This window comes from Bos indicus x Bos taurus, chromosome 1 (assembly GCF_003369695.1).
Source record: "Bos indicus x Bos taurus breed Angus x Brahman F1 hybrid chromosome 1, Bos_hybrid_MaternalHap_v2.0, whole genome shotgun sequence".
Classification (NCBI taxonomy): domain Eukaryota; kingdom Metazoa; phylum Chordata; class Mammalia; order Artiodactyla; family Bovidae; genus Bos; species Bos indicus x Bos taurus.
Genome location: NC_040076.1, coordinates 142,193,943 through 142,209,908, shown reverse-complemented (window position 1 = coordinate 142,209,908; position 15,966 = coordinate 142,193,943). Strand labels below are relative to the sequence as shown.

At 50.6% G+C, this 15,966-nt stretch overlaps 1 protein-coding gene across 3 annotated transcripts in view; it reads right to left on the bottom strand.

The window, feature by feature from the left end:
- The window catches only part of SLC37A1 (solute carrier family 37 member 1), a 102,531-nt gene that overhangs the window by 34,512 nt on the left and 52,053 nt on the right, over window positions 1-15,966 (bottom strand). For all 3 annotated transcript variants that reach the window (XM_027546892.1, XM_027546885.1, XM_027546898.1), the window contains 6 exons: window positions 15,214-15,346; window positions 14,064-14,142; window positions 10,650-10,785; window positions 8,771-8,847; window positions 7,062-7,228; window positions 1,776-1,813 (listed from right to left, as the gene is read on the bottom strand). In XM_027546892.1, coding sequence (XP_027402693.1) covers window positions 1,776-1,813; window positions 7,062-7,228; window positions 8,771-8,847; window positions 10,650-10,785; window positions 14,064-14,142; window positions 15,214-15,346 — 630 coding nt within the window. The remainder of the gene's footprint in view (window positions 1-1,775; window positions 1,814-7,061; window positions 7,229-8,770; window positions 8,848-10,649; window positions 10,786-14,063; window positions 14,143-15,213; window positions 15,347-15,966) is intronic.

The following is a 15,966-nucleotide window of genomic DNA, read 5'->3' as shown; positions in this document are numbered from 1 at the left end:
AATGTGAATCTTCTGTATTTTTCCTAATCAGTCTAAAGGAGTCTCTATTTTACAGATCTTTTCAAAGAACCAACTTTTGACTTATGGTCAAAAAATGTTGCCTCCCAGTTTCAGTAAACAAAGAATGTTGCTGCCACCAAGCCATCAGCCACTACAGCCCCCTTCTAAGGGTGCCCTGAGGGGTTTCAGGAATATGAAAAAGGATCCTAGCCATAGAGAGCTAGGATATCTAGAATGCTTATCTAAGGAATAATTTCAATGAGCCCAGTCTCCTGCATCTTACGATACAGACACGAGCAATAAAATCATTTACTTGAGATGTCTGGTTTTTTGTGATTAGCAATAATCTTTTGAAGTATGTGGCTTTTTGTTTCAGCAAAAACTCCTATCCATCCTGGCCCCTCCCTTACCTCTTTGGAACACTTCCTCAGAGCCACTGGGAGGCTTCAGTCCTCAGTGAATTCTCTGAATAAGACATCGCTCACAACTTACAGGTTGTGTGTTTTTTCTGTTGACAAGTTTAATTGATTTTCCCTATTGTTTTTCTATTCTTTTCTGTTGTTGTTTGTTTGTTTTTAATAAAAGAGTCCTTATGGGACTTCCCTGGTGGTCCAGTGGTTAAGAGTCTGCCTTGCAATGCAGGGGACATGAGTTCAATCCCTGGTTGGGGAACTAAGACCCCACATGACAAGAAGCAACTAAGCCTGCAAGCCACAACTTCTGAGACTACATGACTCAAGAAGATTCTGCATGCTGCAACTAAAACTCAGAGCAGCCAAATAAATAAATTTAAAAAAATTAAAAAAAAGAATCCTTATATTTTATAAACATACACTGAAATAGTCAGAGACAAAATGTTACAATATGATGACCAATATTTGAATACAAAATAAACCCTGAGGAGAAGGGGGCGTCTTAGAAGGGGTACTGATAACATGAGATGAGCAGGTAATGGGTACATGCACATTCATGATACTATTCTTTCTACTTTCTTACATGTTTTAAAATTTCTATAACAAAAACTTTAAAGAACTGGAAAAATAAAAACTGCATGCTGAAAAGAAGACCTTTGGATGGGAAATTCCCAGGACGGGGCTGTGCCCAGAAGTCAGCACCTGTGAAAGGCCTTGCAGATGCAGCTTTGCACAGAGCTCTGCTCATGATGAGGGGCATGTGTGAAGGGACAGAGCCGATGGGGAAGCAGCCAAGCTCAGCCTCAGCCCCTGGCCTCTGGGGCCCCTCGGGAAGCCCTCCCTTCCCCTCAACCATGTCTCTCCAGGGCCCTACAGGAAGTGAGCAGAATTCCTGTGGAAAAGAGAACTTTGACACTGTTGTAGAATCTGATGAAACGTCCCCAGAAATCAGTCCAGTCTCTCCCTCTGACCGAATCCCTTTGAGAGTTGGAAAGAGGAAGGGGAGCCCCGATTCCCCATGAGACCTGGAGAAGCTGGCACCCCAGGGGCTCCTCGAGCTGTCAGGAGGACTGAGCAGGGGAAATGACTCAGCTTCAGCCCAGGTCACACACACAAGTGCAGGAACGCCTTCAGCACAGGGATGCTCTTCCATATGTCTGAGCTGTGCACAAGGACAATTACACATGAGGACAATGATGATTGTTATCATTTTAAGTAATCTTTTTTCTAAAACTGCTGATATTTTGAGGGTGGGACTGGTGTGCACATTTGTTACCCACTGACAGGACAGACAGGGTCAGGCTGGTGACAGTAACCAGATACAGTCCTGGAAGACATGAGAAGCAGAGAGCATGTCCTTACCGAGGCCGGGGAGGAAGAGCAGGCGATGTCCTTTGGATCTGAAACACCAAACAGGAACAGTGTGAATCAGGGCTGGGTGCTTCCTCCGACACAAGAAATTAAACCAGAACAAGGCACCATCTGACACTTTTACTAAATTAACAACCATTAAAAAAAAAAAAGACAATGTGCAAGGCAGCATGTCTGGTGGGTGAGGGCAGAGGTTGGCCACCCCTGCACAAACCCACATGCACACACCCCTTCCCTCACTCAGGCCCCGAGACGGCCTGATCCCTGCGCACTGAAGCTGGGAGAACGGGCAACCAGTGCCAGCAAATGCAGGTCATCATGAATCTGAAGCCCGCTTTGCAAAACAGAAAACAGTTTACAAACAAAAATAAGCAGAACATACGTGTACTGTGGAGACCAGCCTTGTCAGATACATTTAAAGGGTAAATGTTAGAAGGAAAGAGAAAACATGACCAGTAGATCTGAGCAGTGGGACTCTGATAACATTTAGGATGAGTCATTTAATGTTATGGGATGAATAAGAAGGAAAGATTAGTGGGCACAAAACACCTATCTTGAAATAGAACAAAATGCCTTTTACTGAAATGCAAGGAGGTGTGAAATAAGTCATATTTTATAGCAAGCAAAGAAAAATTTAAACATGAAGATTCTTCTCTGCCCTTTGGAGACCTCTCCTCCTCACTGTGAATTCTGTATCTGGATTAGGCATGGACCAGACTTTCCCATCAGGGCTTTCCTGGTGGCTCCGCTGGTAAAGAATCTGCCTGCAACGCAGGAGACCAGGCTTTGATCCCTGGGTCAGGAAGATCCCCTGGAGGAGGGAATGGCAACCACTCCAGTATTCCTGCCTGGAGAATCCCATGGACAGAGGACCCTGGTGGGCTATAGTCCATGGGTTCTCAAAGAGTCGGACATGTCTGAGCGACTGACACTTTCACTTTTCAAATCTCCCCATTGGCAGGATCACCTGCTCATCCAGGAAGAACAACATTCTCCCAGCATCCACAGAACAGTCCTTAAAGATCACATCCCTTCTGGGTCTGGTCAGGGGTCACAGGACCCACCACGATGCCGCTCAGACTTGGATTTGTGATCTGTCAATAACATGACATTTGATGTACAGTCTTCTGTCTCAAAAACCTAATCTGTGTCCTGATTTCTGACTGGTGGAACAGTTCTCAGAGCATTCTAAGACACTCTTCCCGGATAATAGTAACGCTCAAATTTGGCTCAAATAAAACTTTCCAATTCTTTCTTAAATCTACTGATTAATTTTTCATTGATGGAGGGAAGGACATGAAAAGGAACAAATCCAGAAGCTAGGCATTTTTCATTTTCCTAATTTAAGACCATGTCCATGTGATCTGGGAACGAGAGCTGAGCTTATTGCCCTGAGTAGCCTTGGGAATGGAGGAGGCAATGGCACCCCACTCCAGTACTCTTGCCTGGAAAATCCCATGGATGGAGGAGCCTAGTAGGCTGCAGTCCTTGGGGTCGCGAAGAGTCGGACACGACTGAGCGACTTCACTTTCACTTTTCTCTTTCATGCACTGGAGAAGGAAATGGCAACCCAGTCCAGTGTTCTTGCCTGGAGAATCCCAGGGACAGGGGAGCCTGGTGGGCTGCTGTCTATGGGGTCGCACAGAGTTGGACACGACTGAAGCAACTTAGCAGCAGCAGCAGCAGCCTTGGGAAGCAAACCCCACTTCTTGAGAATCCAGAAAGCCACCTTTCAACAGCTCTGCTCCCCCACCACCACCCAGAACCTGGGTCTTTTTATAAAAAGATGGTGAGATAGTTTCACTGCCTTGAAACACAAACTGAGCCACAGGACTTTAAACTTCCCACAGCGGAGTTCCCTCCTACAAGACACAGAGTGGGATATAGTATAGGGGTCCCTGGACCACATGTGATCCTGGGCTGCAGGCTCCTCTTGGCTCACCCTCTGCTGAGGGTAGGCCCAGGGAGCCCTGGTGGACCTGATGGCTCTGGCGATACGCACTGATATCAGCTCCCCTCAACCCCCAGCTTTCCCGTGCCCATAATGGGAGCCCCTGGGGCAGTCCCAGTGGCTCATCCTTGTGGGCATGGCCAGTCCCCAGGATGTGTTTTTTCCTGGGCTTTCACCTGTAGGACATTGGCACATGTGACCCCTTGGTTGGGATATGTCTGAGGGCACCTTCCCAGGCAGCCCTAGTGGGACCAGAGGACAGGGTGCCCACGGGGTCCTTGGGCCCAGCACTGGGCAGGAAGGATGAGCAGGGATGGCCTGTCCCTCACTGCTGGTCACAAGAAGGGGCACAGCTGCAGCTTTGCCACCCACCCCAGAGTCAGGGATCAGGGACGATGAAGGAGCAGAAATAAATCACCAAGATGCACGTGGACCTGATCTTTCCTCTCTGCAGGTGATCTGCCCTTGGACACAGGATGTGCTTACAGCTGCCTCCTGTCATTCACACAAACGCCATGTCCTTGTTATGGGGAAGAATATAGGACCTATCCCTTTGACAGAAAGGACCCCGTGGTCTTCTGTTCTGCTGCAGAGGGCGACCAGCGGCCTGTCAGAGTGACAGTGTGGACAGTGGACTCGGCTCACAGGTGACATCGGAGCCAGGAGGAAAAGACTCATTCGTGAGCACCTGGCTCGGGTCGAGCCTGCCCACCTGTTTCTCTCTTTGTTGTGACTCGTGATCCCAGCGTTGGCGGGGGTGGGCATGGTCAGGGGGCCACAGAAGTGCCTCCTCCCACGAGGCTGGCTACAGGGGCTGCCCAGGGGGAGGTGTCAGGTGCACAACCAACTGGCATCCTGTCAAAGCCGTGTGCATAGAGCAGCGGCTCTAGAGCTTGATCTCAAGAGGAAGATGGTCAGTGGGAAGGTGGGGAAACACCACGCCCAGCAGGCGTGCACAACCCCATGAGCTAGGCCCTGGGGACCTTGGTGGAGGCCAGGTGAGGACAGAGGGAGCCGCCGAGGGTGGTCTCTGGTGGTCTTTAGACAAGCACGGCCAGTCCTGTGGAGAGAGGAGCTGCCCAAGGCAGAGAGGGCAGGACCAGGTGACTGAGTGATGCTCGAGGGGAGGGGGGAACCAGAGTGTGCAGAGACGCCTGCCCCAGCCGGGAGCAGTGCAGGGGAGGGGGCAGGTGTGGGGCAGAGGAGGAGGAGCAGTGAGAGGGCATTTCTGGGGGCCTTGTGAAGAACGGGGATCAGGAACTCAGTGGATGGCCTTGCACAACCTGACCATATTTACCGGTAACGGCGAAAGGCTAAGACTGCATGTAAGGACCCGGCATTGACCACACGAATGTGATGAAAGGAGGGGAGGGGCCTGTGGCTGGGACTTCAGCCCCACAGCACCCTCCCCCCAGCCTGCAGCACCCCAAGACCCCTGTTAGTCTTCAGGGCCCACTGAGGGCCGCCTCCCCCCAGGCCAAGGAGGGGGACACGAGTGCTCAGCGTGCCCCAAGTCGGTGTCAATACATCTCCCAGCAACACCTTAGGGGGGACCTGGGCAGGTGCATTTCATCCCAGAGTGGGCCGGGGGTGGGGGGCGGGAAGGGATGCAAAGCCCCGGGTCACCACGGAAACAGGAGAGGGGGTGAGAGGATGGTGCATAGGTAGGAAAGTACCTCTGGGAGAACCCCCCCCCCCCGTCACTGCCACACAGACCCTCTCAGCATCGCCCCTCAGCAACCACAGAAGCTGCGGCTCTGGGGAGGATGCTCTCATTTTATCACAAACCATGAAATCAGGACTTCCTTGTTCCTGGAAAACCTGTCCCACCCTGGACGACTGAGCCCCAGCCAGGCCAGAAACAAGCTCCTGTCCACTGCCACACACTCCGTCCCTCATCACCTTGCCTCTTTCCCCAGAACCGACCCTTTGTCAGTTAAGGAGGAGAATAAAAGCCACTGTGGACTCTGGACGCTGGGCAGAGTGACTCACGGAGAGGGTGGGGGTGCCTGTGAGTCACTGTCCAGGTGGCGGAGTGGAAGGAGTCCCGGGAGAGGCCAGGTGACCCAGCACCAGGTGCTGGGGAGACAGCCGGAGGAAAACAGGTGACGTGTGGCCTTCCCAGAACTTCGTGACACGCAAGCTACAGCTGACTCCACAGGTCGGCAAGGAAGCTCCCCCGCCCATAAGCTGTTTAACAATTCACTTGTTCAGGCCATTTCGAGATGCTGCTAAAAGCTTCCTCAGCCCCTTGAGGAAACGGTGAAACTGGGAGGTGAGCAGCGCCCCCACTGTTTGCATGGGGTGGGGGGCAGCTAGGGTTGGGTGCGGCAGGGCGGTAATTCCTCATCTAACTTTCTGTCCTCACCGACAGGACAACGTTGGCCTGAGAGCCTCCTGTGTGCTCCACTAAATGGGTAGTTATCTTAAAAATGCAAAGCTTACCGTTAGAAACAAGAAAAAAGAAGTGAGAAATGTCATATGCCTTAATCTCTTGGATGATGAAACTGCTCCGAATGCAAAGCTGAGGCTGCAATTAATGTTCCACAGGGATGAAGTCATTTGACTCTGGAGCATCTCTACCTGGGAGCTGACAGTGGGGCGCTGTCTAGTACCATATGATTTTATTTAGCTTTACACCAAATTAAAGATGTAAATGCCAAATACAACCCATCAGAATAGCTTGTGGGATTAGAACACCCTGACATGTAACAGCTAAAGCAGCCCCTGCTTCTCTACGGTTAGTGTAACTGTTAGGATCCTTGTCCTGCCAATCATGATTTTAAAAATTATTTTCACATGCAGTTAAAACAGAAGTCTGGTATTGAGTCCAGGATGGAACAAAGGATTGGATTTTCTGGTAGAACACTCTTGTCTAATTAAGACATATGAGCTTAAGTCAGGCCATGGTTTTAAAACATTGTCAAGGATATTTCTTATCAGAGAGCAGACAACTGGCAAGGACCGTTTCAGTTTGTGGCAGCAAGACTGGGGTGAGCGGGCACAGCCACGTGGGCCAGGCAGTGAGCAACGTGGCCGGTGGAGATAGACCACGTACTCTTGATGCTGCAGAGCAAGGGGACAGGGCAGGAGGAGTTACAGCATCAGTTTACTCCAGAAATCAGGAAACAACAGAAAATCCAACCAGACCAGGAGAACAACAGCTCATCAGGGAAGCCTGTACCTAAGAAGGAAGTCTGCCTGGCCTGGGAGAGCCAGGCAACCCCATGCCTGCCCGGGACGAAGCCACAACAGCCTCTTCTGCTAAACTCGTCCCCCAGAAGCCACCACCCACCCCGGGGAGGGGCACCATCCATGGTACTTACGTTCGATGAGAAACAGAAAGCACAGGATCCCCATGGCAGCCACGATGGCCCCGGGCACAATGAAGGACAGGCCCCAGCACGTGGACACCCAGTAGCCAGCGATCAAGGAGCCCAGGATGTTGCCCACGGACGTGTGAGAGTTCCAGACTCCCATAATCAAACCTCGCCTGCAACAAAGCAGGAGATGGCACGTGAGGTCTCAGGGATTCAGTGGGTCAGCACGTGAGCTCACAACAGTGCCTGCACAGTGCATGAGGCTGATGTAGAAACAAAAGGGGCTTCCCAGGTGGCACAACGGTAAAGAATCCACCTGCCAATGCAGGAGATGCGGGTTTGATTTCTGGGTCAGAAAGATCCCCTGGAGAAGGGAATGGCAACCCACTCCAGGATTCTTGCCTGGGAAATCCCATGGATAGAGGAGCCTGGATGGCTACTGTCCATGAGGTCACAAAGACAGGCGGTGCACACACCATCTCTGCAAGGCTCAGGACTGGGTGTTTATGAGATGGCTGTTTCCTCACTTACTGTGGCTGTATAATTACATCTCTCTTAGCTTATTCATTTTATGATTAAAAGAGGAAAGCGGCCTTTTCCTGAAATTCTTAGAAAGCCTGAAATTTAAATTTGTGCCTTTGCAATCTAATTACAGGGCTTCCCTTGTGGCTCAGCTGGTAAAGAATCCACCTGCAATGTGCGAGCCCTGGGTTAGGAAGATCCCAGGGTTGGGATCTTCCCTGGGCTGGGAAGATTCCCTACAGAAGGGAAAGGCTACCCACTCCAGTGTTCTGGCCTGGAGAATTCCATGAACTGTATAGTCCATGGGATTGCAAAGAGCTGGACACGACTGAGCAATTTTTACTTCACTTCACTTCACTTCCCCGGTGGTGCTAGTGGTAAAGAACCCCCTTGCAATGCAGGAGACATAAAAGACGTGGGTTAGATCCCTGCATGGCGAAGGTCCCCTGGAATTGGGCATGGCAACCCACTCCAGTATTCTCGCATGGAGAATCCCCATGGACAGAGGAGCCCCGAGGGCTACAGTCCATAAGGTCATAAAGCACTGGACATGACCGAGCAGCTTAGCAAGCATGCAATCTGAATACAATCATCTGATGAAACATCTTGTTAACAAAAGTTCATGCTGATGAACCCGCCAGATGAACATGGCTAAATAAAGCTGGATGAGTGGGTTTCCTGTTTTAGCTTCCCTATGTTGTCCAGCGTCTCCAACCACTTTCTAACCGTGGTCCTGGCTGTGCTGTGTGTCACACGAACTTTAGGATGGCCTCTGACTCCAGTCAGGTCCAGAGGTGAGTACAGCTCTGCTACCAGGTGCTGGGTGACCTCGACAGGACCTGCCAACACTTCCCTGTACCTTCCAGTCTGTGAATATGTAGCTTCTGCTTCCAAAGGCCTGGGGCGAGGCCCTGACTGATTTCTTCCAGGTTCCCAAGGGGCCAGGTAAAGCCCAGGCTGCTGGTGGGCTTGTGAGAGTGACTCAGACTCCTCCTTGCCCACAACGGGGGGCATCTCCTGGGACCAAGGCCCATCTGAATTTCAGACCCCCAAGTCCCAGAGGTTTCAAGCATCTTATCTCATAGAGTAGACTTAGGTGATTTTTCTGTAATCAATCTGAAGAAAAACTAAAAATAAAGTGGTCTAGTTTTCATCAGAAGAATGAAAGCTGCTGGAAAGTCTGCCTTCCTCACCTGCCTTTTCCAAACCAATTCCCCAGGCAGGTGACAACGCTGGGCCAGCCGGTGGTCTGCACAAGTCCATTGATGATCTGCAACAGAGCAAAGGAGAGGACCACTGAGGGGGACACGCACATGGAGGGAGCCCGTGCTCAGGGCTTGGGTGCACAGCAGGGACCTCACAGGAAGAAGGGGCAGAAGCCCATTCAATGGGAGCTTCGATAGCCAAACGTGCATTTTAACTATATATATGTATGTGTGTGCTCAGTTGCTCAATCATGTCCTCATGGACTGTAGTCTGCCAGGCTCCTCTGTCCATGGGATTTCCCAGGCAATAATACTGGAGTGGGTTGACATTTCCTACTCCAGGGGGTCTTCCCAACCTAGGAAATGAACTCAGGTCTCCTGCATTACAGGCACATTCTTTACCACTGAGCCACCAGGGAAGCCCTATATATATGTATATATATATTGGAGAAGGAAATGACAATCCACTCCAGTATTCTTGCCTGGATAATCCCATGAACAGAGGAGCCTGGTGGGCTACAGTCCATAGGGTTGCAAAGAGTCAGACACGACTGAGCTCACACATATATACCTTATTATGAGAGTAATGTATGCCTACTATGAAAATTTTAGAATAAGCAGAGAGAAGAAAGAAAAGAAAATCTCTTGCTGAGAGATGAACAGCTTGGGGCCAAGCTGTCCAGTGTCTTTCCAACCTAAAACTTTATAAAAAGAGAAAAACCTTCTTTGTTTTATAGAACTGTGATGAAACCACAAACGTGGCTTATAAATTGCACATTTTCCTTCCTTCCACCATCAAGAAGGTACAGTTGCTAAGGCTCCACTGAATTGAGCATAACCTTGACCTGGAAACTGGAGAAACATTCTCCACTTGCCAAGAGCGCCCTGAGCTTTCGTTGGAAGAAGGGACTCAGGAAGTGTATAGGCAACTGGCTTTGCTTTCATCTCAGTGGCCTCAGGGGACAGCTTCAGGAGGAACACAAAGCAAGGCCCAACCTCCAGTCTCTTCCAACCTCCGCAGGGAAGGACTGGCCTCCGGGAGGCAGCCTGGGAGCCGCTGGTCTGGTCTTGGGGGCCAACAGGCTCAGCCTTCCCTCCAGGAACATGCTGCGACTCTGGGGAATTCTAATTTTCTGTATTACTATAAAGTGTACATCACTTTGGTAACAAAAACAGCCAAACTCTTTGAAGTCCTGTGGCGAAAGTTGTAAGAGCAAATTACATATAATTTGCCCCATGATCTTAGAACATCCTCCTGGACTCTCTGGAGAGCCTCAGAAGTTGAGCATCATTGCTTTGAGTCCTTTTCCATGTCCAGTCAGTATTACCCACAGGGCTGCTGGCAGGGGCAGAGCCGAGCGTTCTGGGCAGCGCCGGGCCTGCTAGAAGGGGCCGGCCGCAGGCCCGTCTGGCCCTCGATCCCCTGCAGCTCTGTCAGGCCCTCACTTTTCATCCCCACTGACTGCCCCCAAGGCCCCTCAACCCTCTCCTCCCCCTGCCACACCCACATCCCCCAACTCTGGAGCAGTCAAGTCTGTGACAGGACAGAGCATCTCAAACGCATCCAAACAAAGGCAGAAGGACTCATAGGGATTCATGTTCCAATCCCCCTGCTGGGGTAAAAACAGATAGGATTCTTTAAGTGGCAACTCCTGACACGAAGAAAGACTTCGTGGCTGCTGGCATCTCAGAGCAGAGGAGAGAGAAGGGGCTGTGTGGTCCAGCGCTGATCCTGACTTCAGACAGGACACAGCTCTGCCACCTCTCCCATCCTCCGCCATCTACTCCCTTGGCAGAAGTGACATGAACACCCCATCCAGCTCATGGTGGAAACCCAACGTGTGGTGAGCCATGGACCGGACCTCACCTGAGTTATCACGTAGAACCCGAAACTGTGGATGTTGTAGAAGTACCCTACCCCAAACAGGGCAGTGAAGGCGCCGCTGGCCAGCATCCCGAAGGTTAGGTAACACCGGATGGGGAGGCGCTCCCCTATTATGCCACTGAGGACGAGAAAAAAGAAAGACAAACACAAGAAAATGCACACACCCACGACGTAAACGAGCCGGCCACTGCTTTCCGGATGCTTTCAGGCTGTTCTCTGAGCTTTTAGAACTTGAAAGCACTCCAATTTCCAGGAAGTTTTAATCACAATTATTTCTCAATGGAGCATTTATTCACCAGAAATCAGAGACATCCTTTAAGACTTTCTATTTAGAGTAGAAGGAACTGTCAAATCGTAAAATTGAAACACTCTGACAGAAAGGATGACTGCCAGTGAAAAAAAAGCAAAAAACTTGTCCTGCTGGCTTAATCCTGTTTTATATAAAAACAATAGCCAGGGAATATATAGTGTCTTAAAGTTCTGACTGTTGGATTGTAGACAGGTGGCAGGAAAAGGGACCACCTGTGACCTTGAGCTGTGCGTGAGCAGCGAAAGGGGCTCTGCTGATGACCCTCCTGCCTCAACCACTGTGATCTGGTTTAAAGACCGACAGAGTCTTTTATTTAAGGCAAAGCCTGAAACATGGGGGCAAAGCCTCCATGCTCCATCCTCCTTCTAAACAACAGGATGACCCAATAAAGAGCTAATCTTTCTAGAGAACTGCTTCCTAGAGTTGCCTAGGTGCTCAGACAAGTAAATTTGGTTAAGCACCTGGCAGGTGGTGGGTGTGCAATAAAATAGTTCTGGTGCTTCTGGGGAGGGTGAAAATTTCATACCAGGGCTATATATTTAACAGGTTTTTACCACCATCACACCACGCTGCCCAATGCCATAGGAAACACTCTTTATTACTTCCCTATAGGAGATGTCACCATGGAACAGCCTGATGGTATCACTTACTAAGTGAATAAAAAAGCTGGAGAACAATCATTAACGATTATGAGCCTCTTACACTCAACCCTATGGGTCTCATTTTCCTCCATGCAATCATTCTATGAGTCAGATAAATATGAAATGTAATGAAGAATGACACCTGCCTCCCCTGGGAACAAACTCCAAAATTCTGGTCTTTCATCTCAAGAACCAATACCCTAGAGAGCTCTTCCTTCTGAATTTACCAAAAAAAAAAAAAAAAAAGATCTACCCAGTATCATGTAAGTGACCTTTTAAACACAAAAACAGAGAAAGTGATTTAAAATTATAAACAGCATTCAGGTCAAATTTCAAGCTGAGTAGAAACCTGATCACGTACAAACTCGAGAGCACCCTAGAGCTAAAGGAATTATCTACTTCATCTTGCTCACTTCAGAGAATAGGAGCCATGTCCCTGGAGGGGCTGGCTGAGGTGTCCAAGGTCACAGAGCAAGTGCAGAGTCAGATGGGCCTCCAGAGAGTTACTGCTATTGCTGGGCTTTCAAATGTCCTCCAGTCTTGCTAGATAATACTAAGCCTCAATTTGGTCTCCGTTTAAAAGTATTTAAAGAAAAGACCTAACAGAAGGGGCAGCATTCCACATTTTATCAGGCTCCTACAGGTAATGAAAGCCACACCATTCATGCTTGAAGCTGCCAGCATTGAGCTGGGTCAATGCAGGTGCCACTGTGTCTGATTTATCCACTAAACCAGCACCGTCCACATCACTAGCCATGTGCCATGGGGTCACTGAAAGGCCACACAAGGAAGCAGGTAAACCCTCGAGTCACAAGTTTACTGTGAATTTCACATTGCTACACTATTTCATAATAAAGTAATATTATTTCATAATAGCCTTTGTTGGCGAAGTGCATGAAGAACCATCTTTGCCAATAAATAAGCAATGAAAAAACCACTTTATTCAAACCAGGCTTCTAAGCCTCAGCACCCCTGGCGCCTTGGGTACGTAATTCTTTGCGGTGAGGGGCTGTCCTGGGTCCTGTCCTACACTTAGCAGCACCCGGGTCTCTGCCCACTCAATGCCAGCAGCGCCCCCCTTCTCCAACTGAGAAAACCAGGAATGGCTCCAGTCACTCCCAGCTGAGAACCACATTTAAACACTGCTTTTCAGTAACAGAAAAACACACTCAACCTTTGGGTCTTTTTATATTATTGATTATTGGTGTCCAGGAAAACTGTAGTCTGTAGATCACAAACATTTGACCCCAGGGTAGGATATGGCTGGTTGGCTACGGTTGAGGCCCTCGGGAGCCTGAGGCTTACCCCGTCCTTCTCTGAGGCTGGGCTCGCATTCTGTCCTGCGTCTGCTACTATTTGAGCCGCGCTCAGACAAGCCCTGCTGCTCTACAGATGTGCAAGTTCAACACGGGGTTTCAGCAGAAACTGCCTGTCTGGGCACCAGACACCCAGCCACCCACAGGGTCCTGAGCTGGGGAGGTGGGGCCCAGGGCTGGATAATAACACAGTCCGGGTGGGTCTCAGCAAAGAAGGTAAACATTTATAGGGAAAGCAGAGATCCTCAAAGCTCTAAAATCTCTCTCTCTGAACAAAAGTCTCTTTGGACTAAAGGCCTTGGTCCCTATAAGCCTTTTCTTTTTTTTTTGTTAAACTTGGTTGGACTGACACAATAGCCATTTTTAATTGGCCAATCACATATCCTATACCTGCTAACATTTACCACCTTCTTAGGCCACTTCAGAACTGGATCAAGAATGGGGTAATGATGATCATATGCAACAGATGCTGGGAACACAGATGGGCCCTCTTCTGAGCATCCTATATATACTAACTTATTTAACTCTCATCACACCTCTGTGAGTTAAGAACTACTGGTTTCCCAGTTTTGTAAAAGGGGAAACTGAGGCCCGAGGAGGTGCAGTGACTTGTCCAAAGCCACCTGAGTGAGTAGTCAAAGAAAGCCAGGATCAAATTCCAGCAACGTGTCCCTGGAGTCCACACCCCCAACGGCCAGGCAGGATGGCCTCTGGCAGGCAGGGGAGGCACTGGTCCAGCTAACCTGGGCATCCAGTGGACATGCCAGGCACACCCCGTGTGAACTGCTCGGATGCCAGGCAGGTTAGTAAACAGACAACAGCCCCTGAAACCAGAGGAGAGGGTGCTCTGCTGGGCTTGCTGAGTGGGGAGCTACCAGCACCCTGCTCCAGAGTGACCAGGTCCCTGCAGGGTTCACCGTGCGTCTAACCCCGGGCCAGGATAAGTCATCTGAGGACAGCCTGCCTGGTCAGCAGGACACCTGGGGCGTGCGCTGGCTCCCACCTCACCTCGTGTCTGAGAAGAGATGAGAGGACCACTACCTGTGGACTGGGCCGCATCTTCAGCATGCCTGAGCCTCCCTCTGCACCCAGCGGACCAGCTGGGTCTTGCAGTCCCAGTCAGACCTACCTCAGGTACATGCCGATGGCGTACGCGCACAGGAAGGAGTAGTCCAGGGCTCCAAGCAGCTGTTGATAGTTGTCCTGATCTGCACGGGTCGAGAAGCAATGGGGGAGCCAGAGTGTTGCTTAGCCTTCACTAAATGTCAGCGTACGTCCAGGAGCGGGGCAGTGAAATACTGACTTTTGCTCGCTAGGGCTGGGTGGTGTCCTCAGATGGTAGCACAGAAAACGCAGCAACGGGAAATAAAGTCGCCACGCTGCAAATTATCGCTACATAAATATCCTCCCATCAGGTCAAATCCCAATCGCTGGGGTGAGCCTGCAGTTTATTCGTTCTGTTTCACGGTTACCCTGGCTTTGCTTCAGCACCATCACCCCCAGGTCCTGCCCCGGCCAGCCCCGCAGCACAGCTTTCTTGTTTCCGCCCACAGCTTATGCCCTGTCAGTCCTGACTTCCAGCTTGGACAAATGCAACCTGCAAATGACCTTCAGTAGTGCATGCATGCTAAGCTGCTTCAGTTGTGTCTGACTCTTGGCGACCCTATGGACCGCCAGGCTTCTCTGTCCATGGGATTCTCCAGGCAAGAAAGAATACTGGAGTGGGTAGCCAAGCCCTCCTCCAGGGGATCCTCCCAACCCAGGGATAGATTTCATATCTCGTTATGTCTTCTGCTTTGCAGGAAGGTTCTTTACCACTAGCGCCACCTGGGAAGCCCGACCTTCAGTAGATCTAATCAACAACCCAGCGTTCCCCAACATTTTGGGTAGCTGGGACTGGTTTCATGGAAGATAATTTCCCCATGGACCAGGATGGGGGAATGGTTTCAGGATGATTCAAGCGCATTACATTTATTGTGCCCTTTGTCTCTATTATTATTATACCAGCTCCTCTGATCCTGGAGGCTGGGAATCCCTGCATGTGGGCACTGGAGACACAGCAGCAGCTGAAGGCGGGAGGCTGGTTTGCTGGGAGGAGGGACCAGTTTGCAACCGGAGGCGTGGCTGCATCTATCCAAGGGCATCATTACCGCTGCTAAGATCAGCTGGGCCAGGGGAGCCAGGCCAGCCAGCCAGCTCTGGGGTCTCCACCTGTGGAGGAAGCCTTTGAGGGGAGCACGGGGGTGGAGGTGGTGGCTGGGAACAGACGGAGAACTCACCGAACGGGGCCCAGCCGCAGTCGGTCCCATTGTCTGGGAGCTGGTGAGCAGGGGCATCTCTGGCTTTTTGGCTCCGGCTGCTGAATCCGACTTTCCCATCATTTGAAGCCGTGCAGTAGCTGTGCAATTCACCCTGGGACACCCGTGGGGTGGACAGAAGCCAGAGAGAGAGAGAACTCAGTGGGGTTCAGGGGTGCAGCGTGGGGACAGCCATCCTAGGGTGACTGTGTTCTCAGGGGATAAGGCACCCCTGGGGCAATGTCTCTGCAGGACCCACCGCTTGTCTGCTGATGAGGACCTTTCCCGAGCTCCGCAGCGCCCAGCCCCTCCTGAGCACAGACACAGCCAGCATAGCCCGTACGGCCACCTAGAGACCACTGCTCAGAGCAGCCGGGCTGTGCCCAGGACCACGTGCCCAAAGCAGATGCATGGATCCATCTTGCTGTATTTATATCATTGAAACAAGTTTCAGGTCCACATGAGGCTGAATCTCAAAATAAGCCTTCCACAGAGGAGCACACGTGGGACTCTGCTCACGAGCTCAGGAGGAGGAAAAGAATCCAGGTGACACCAAGAGGACTGTGGTCACCTAGCGATGGTGGGGTAACGACGGGGACCAGGCACAGGGCGCCCTCGAGAGCTGGACACTGGCCAGACCTCAAATATTTGCCAGGCCAGACACTGAGGTCTGTGGACTTTACTTTGTGCAAACTGTATCTCAAAAACATGCCTAAAACCAGCTCAGGGTGCTCC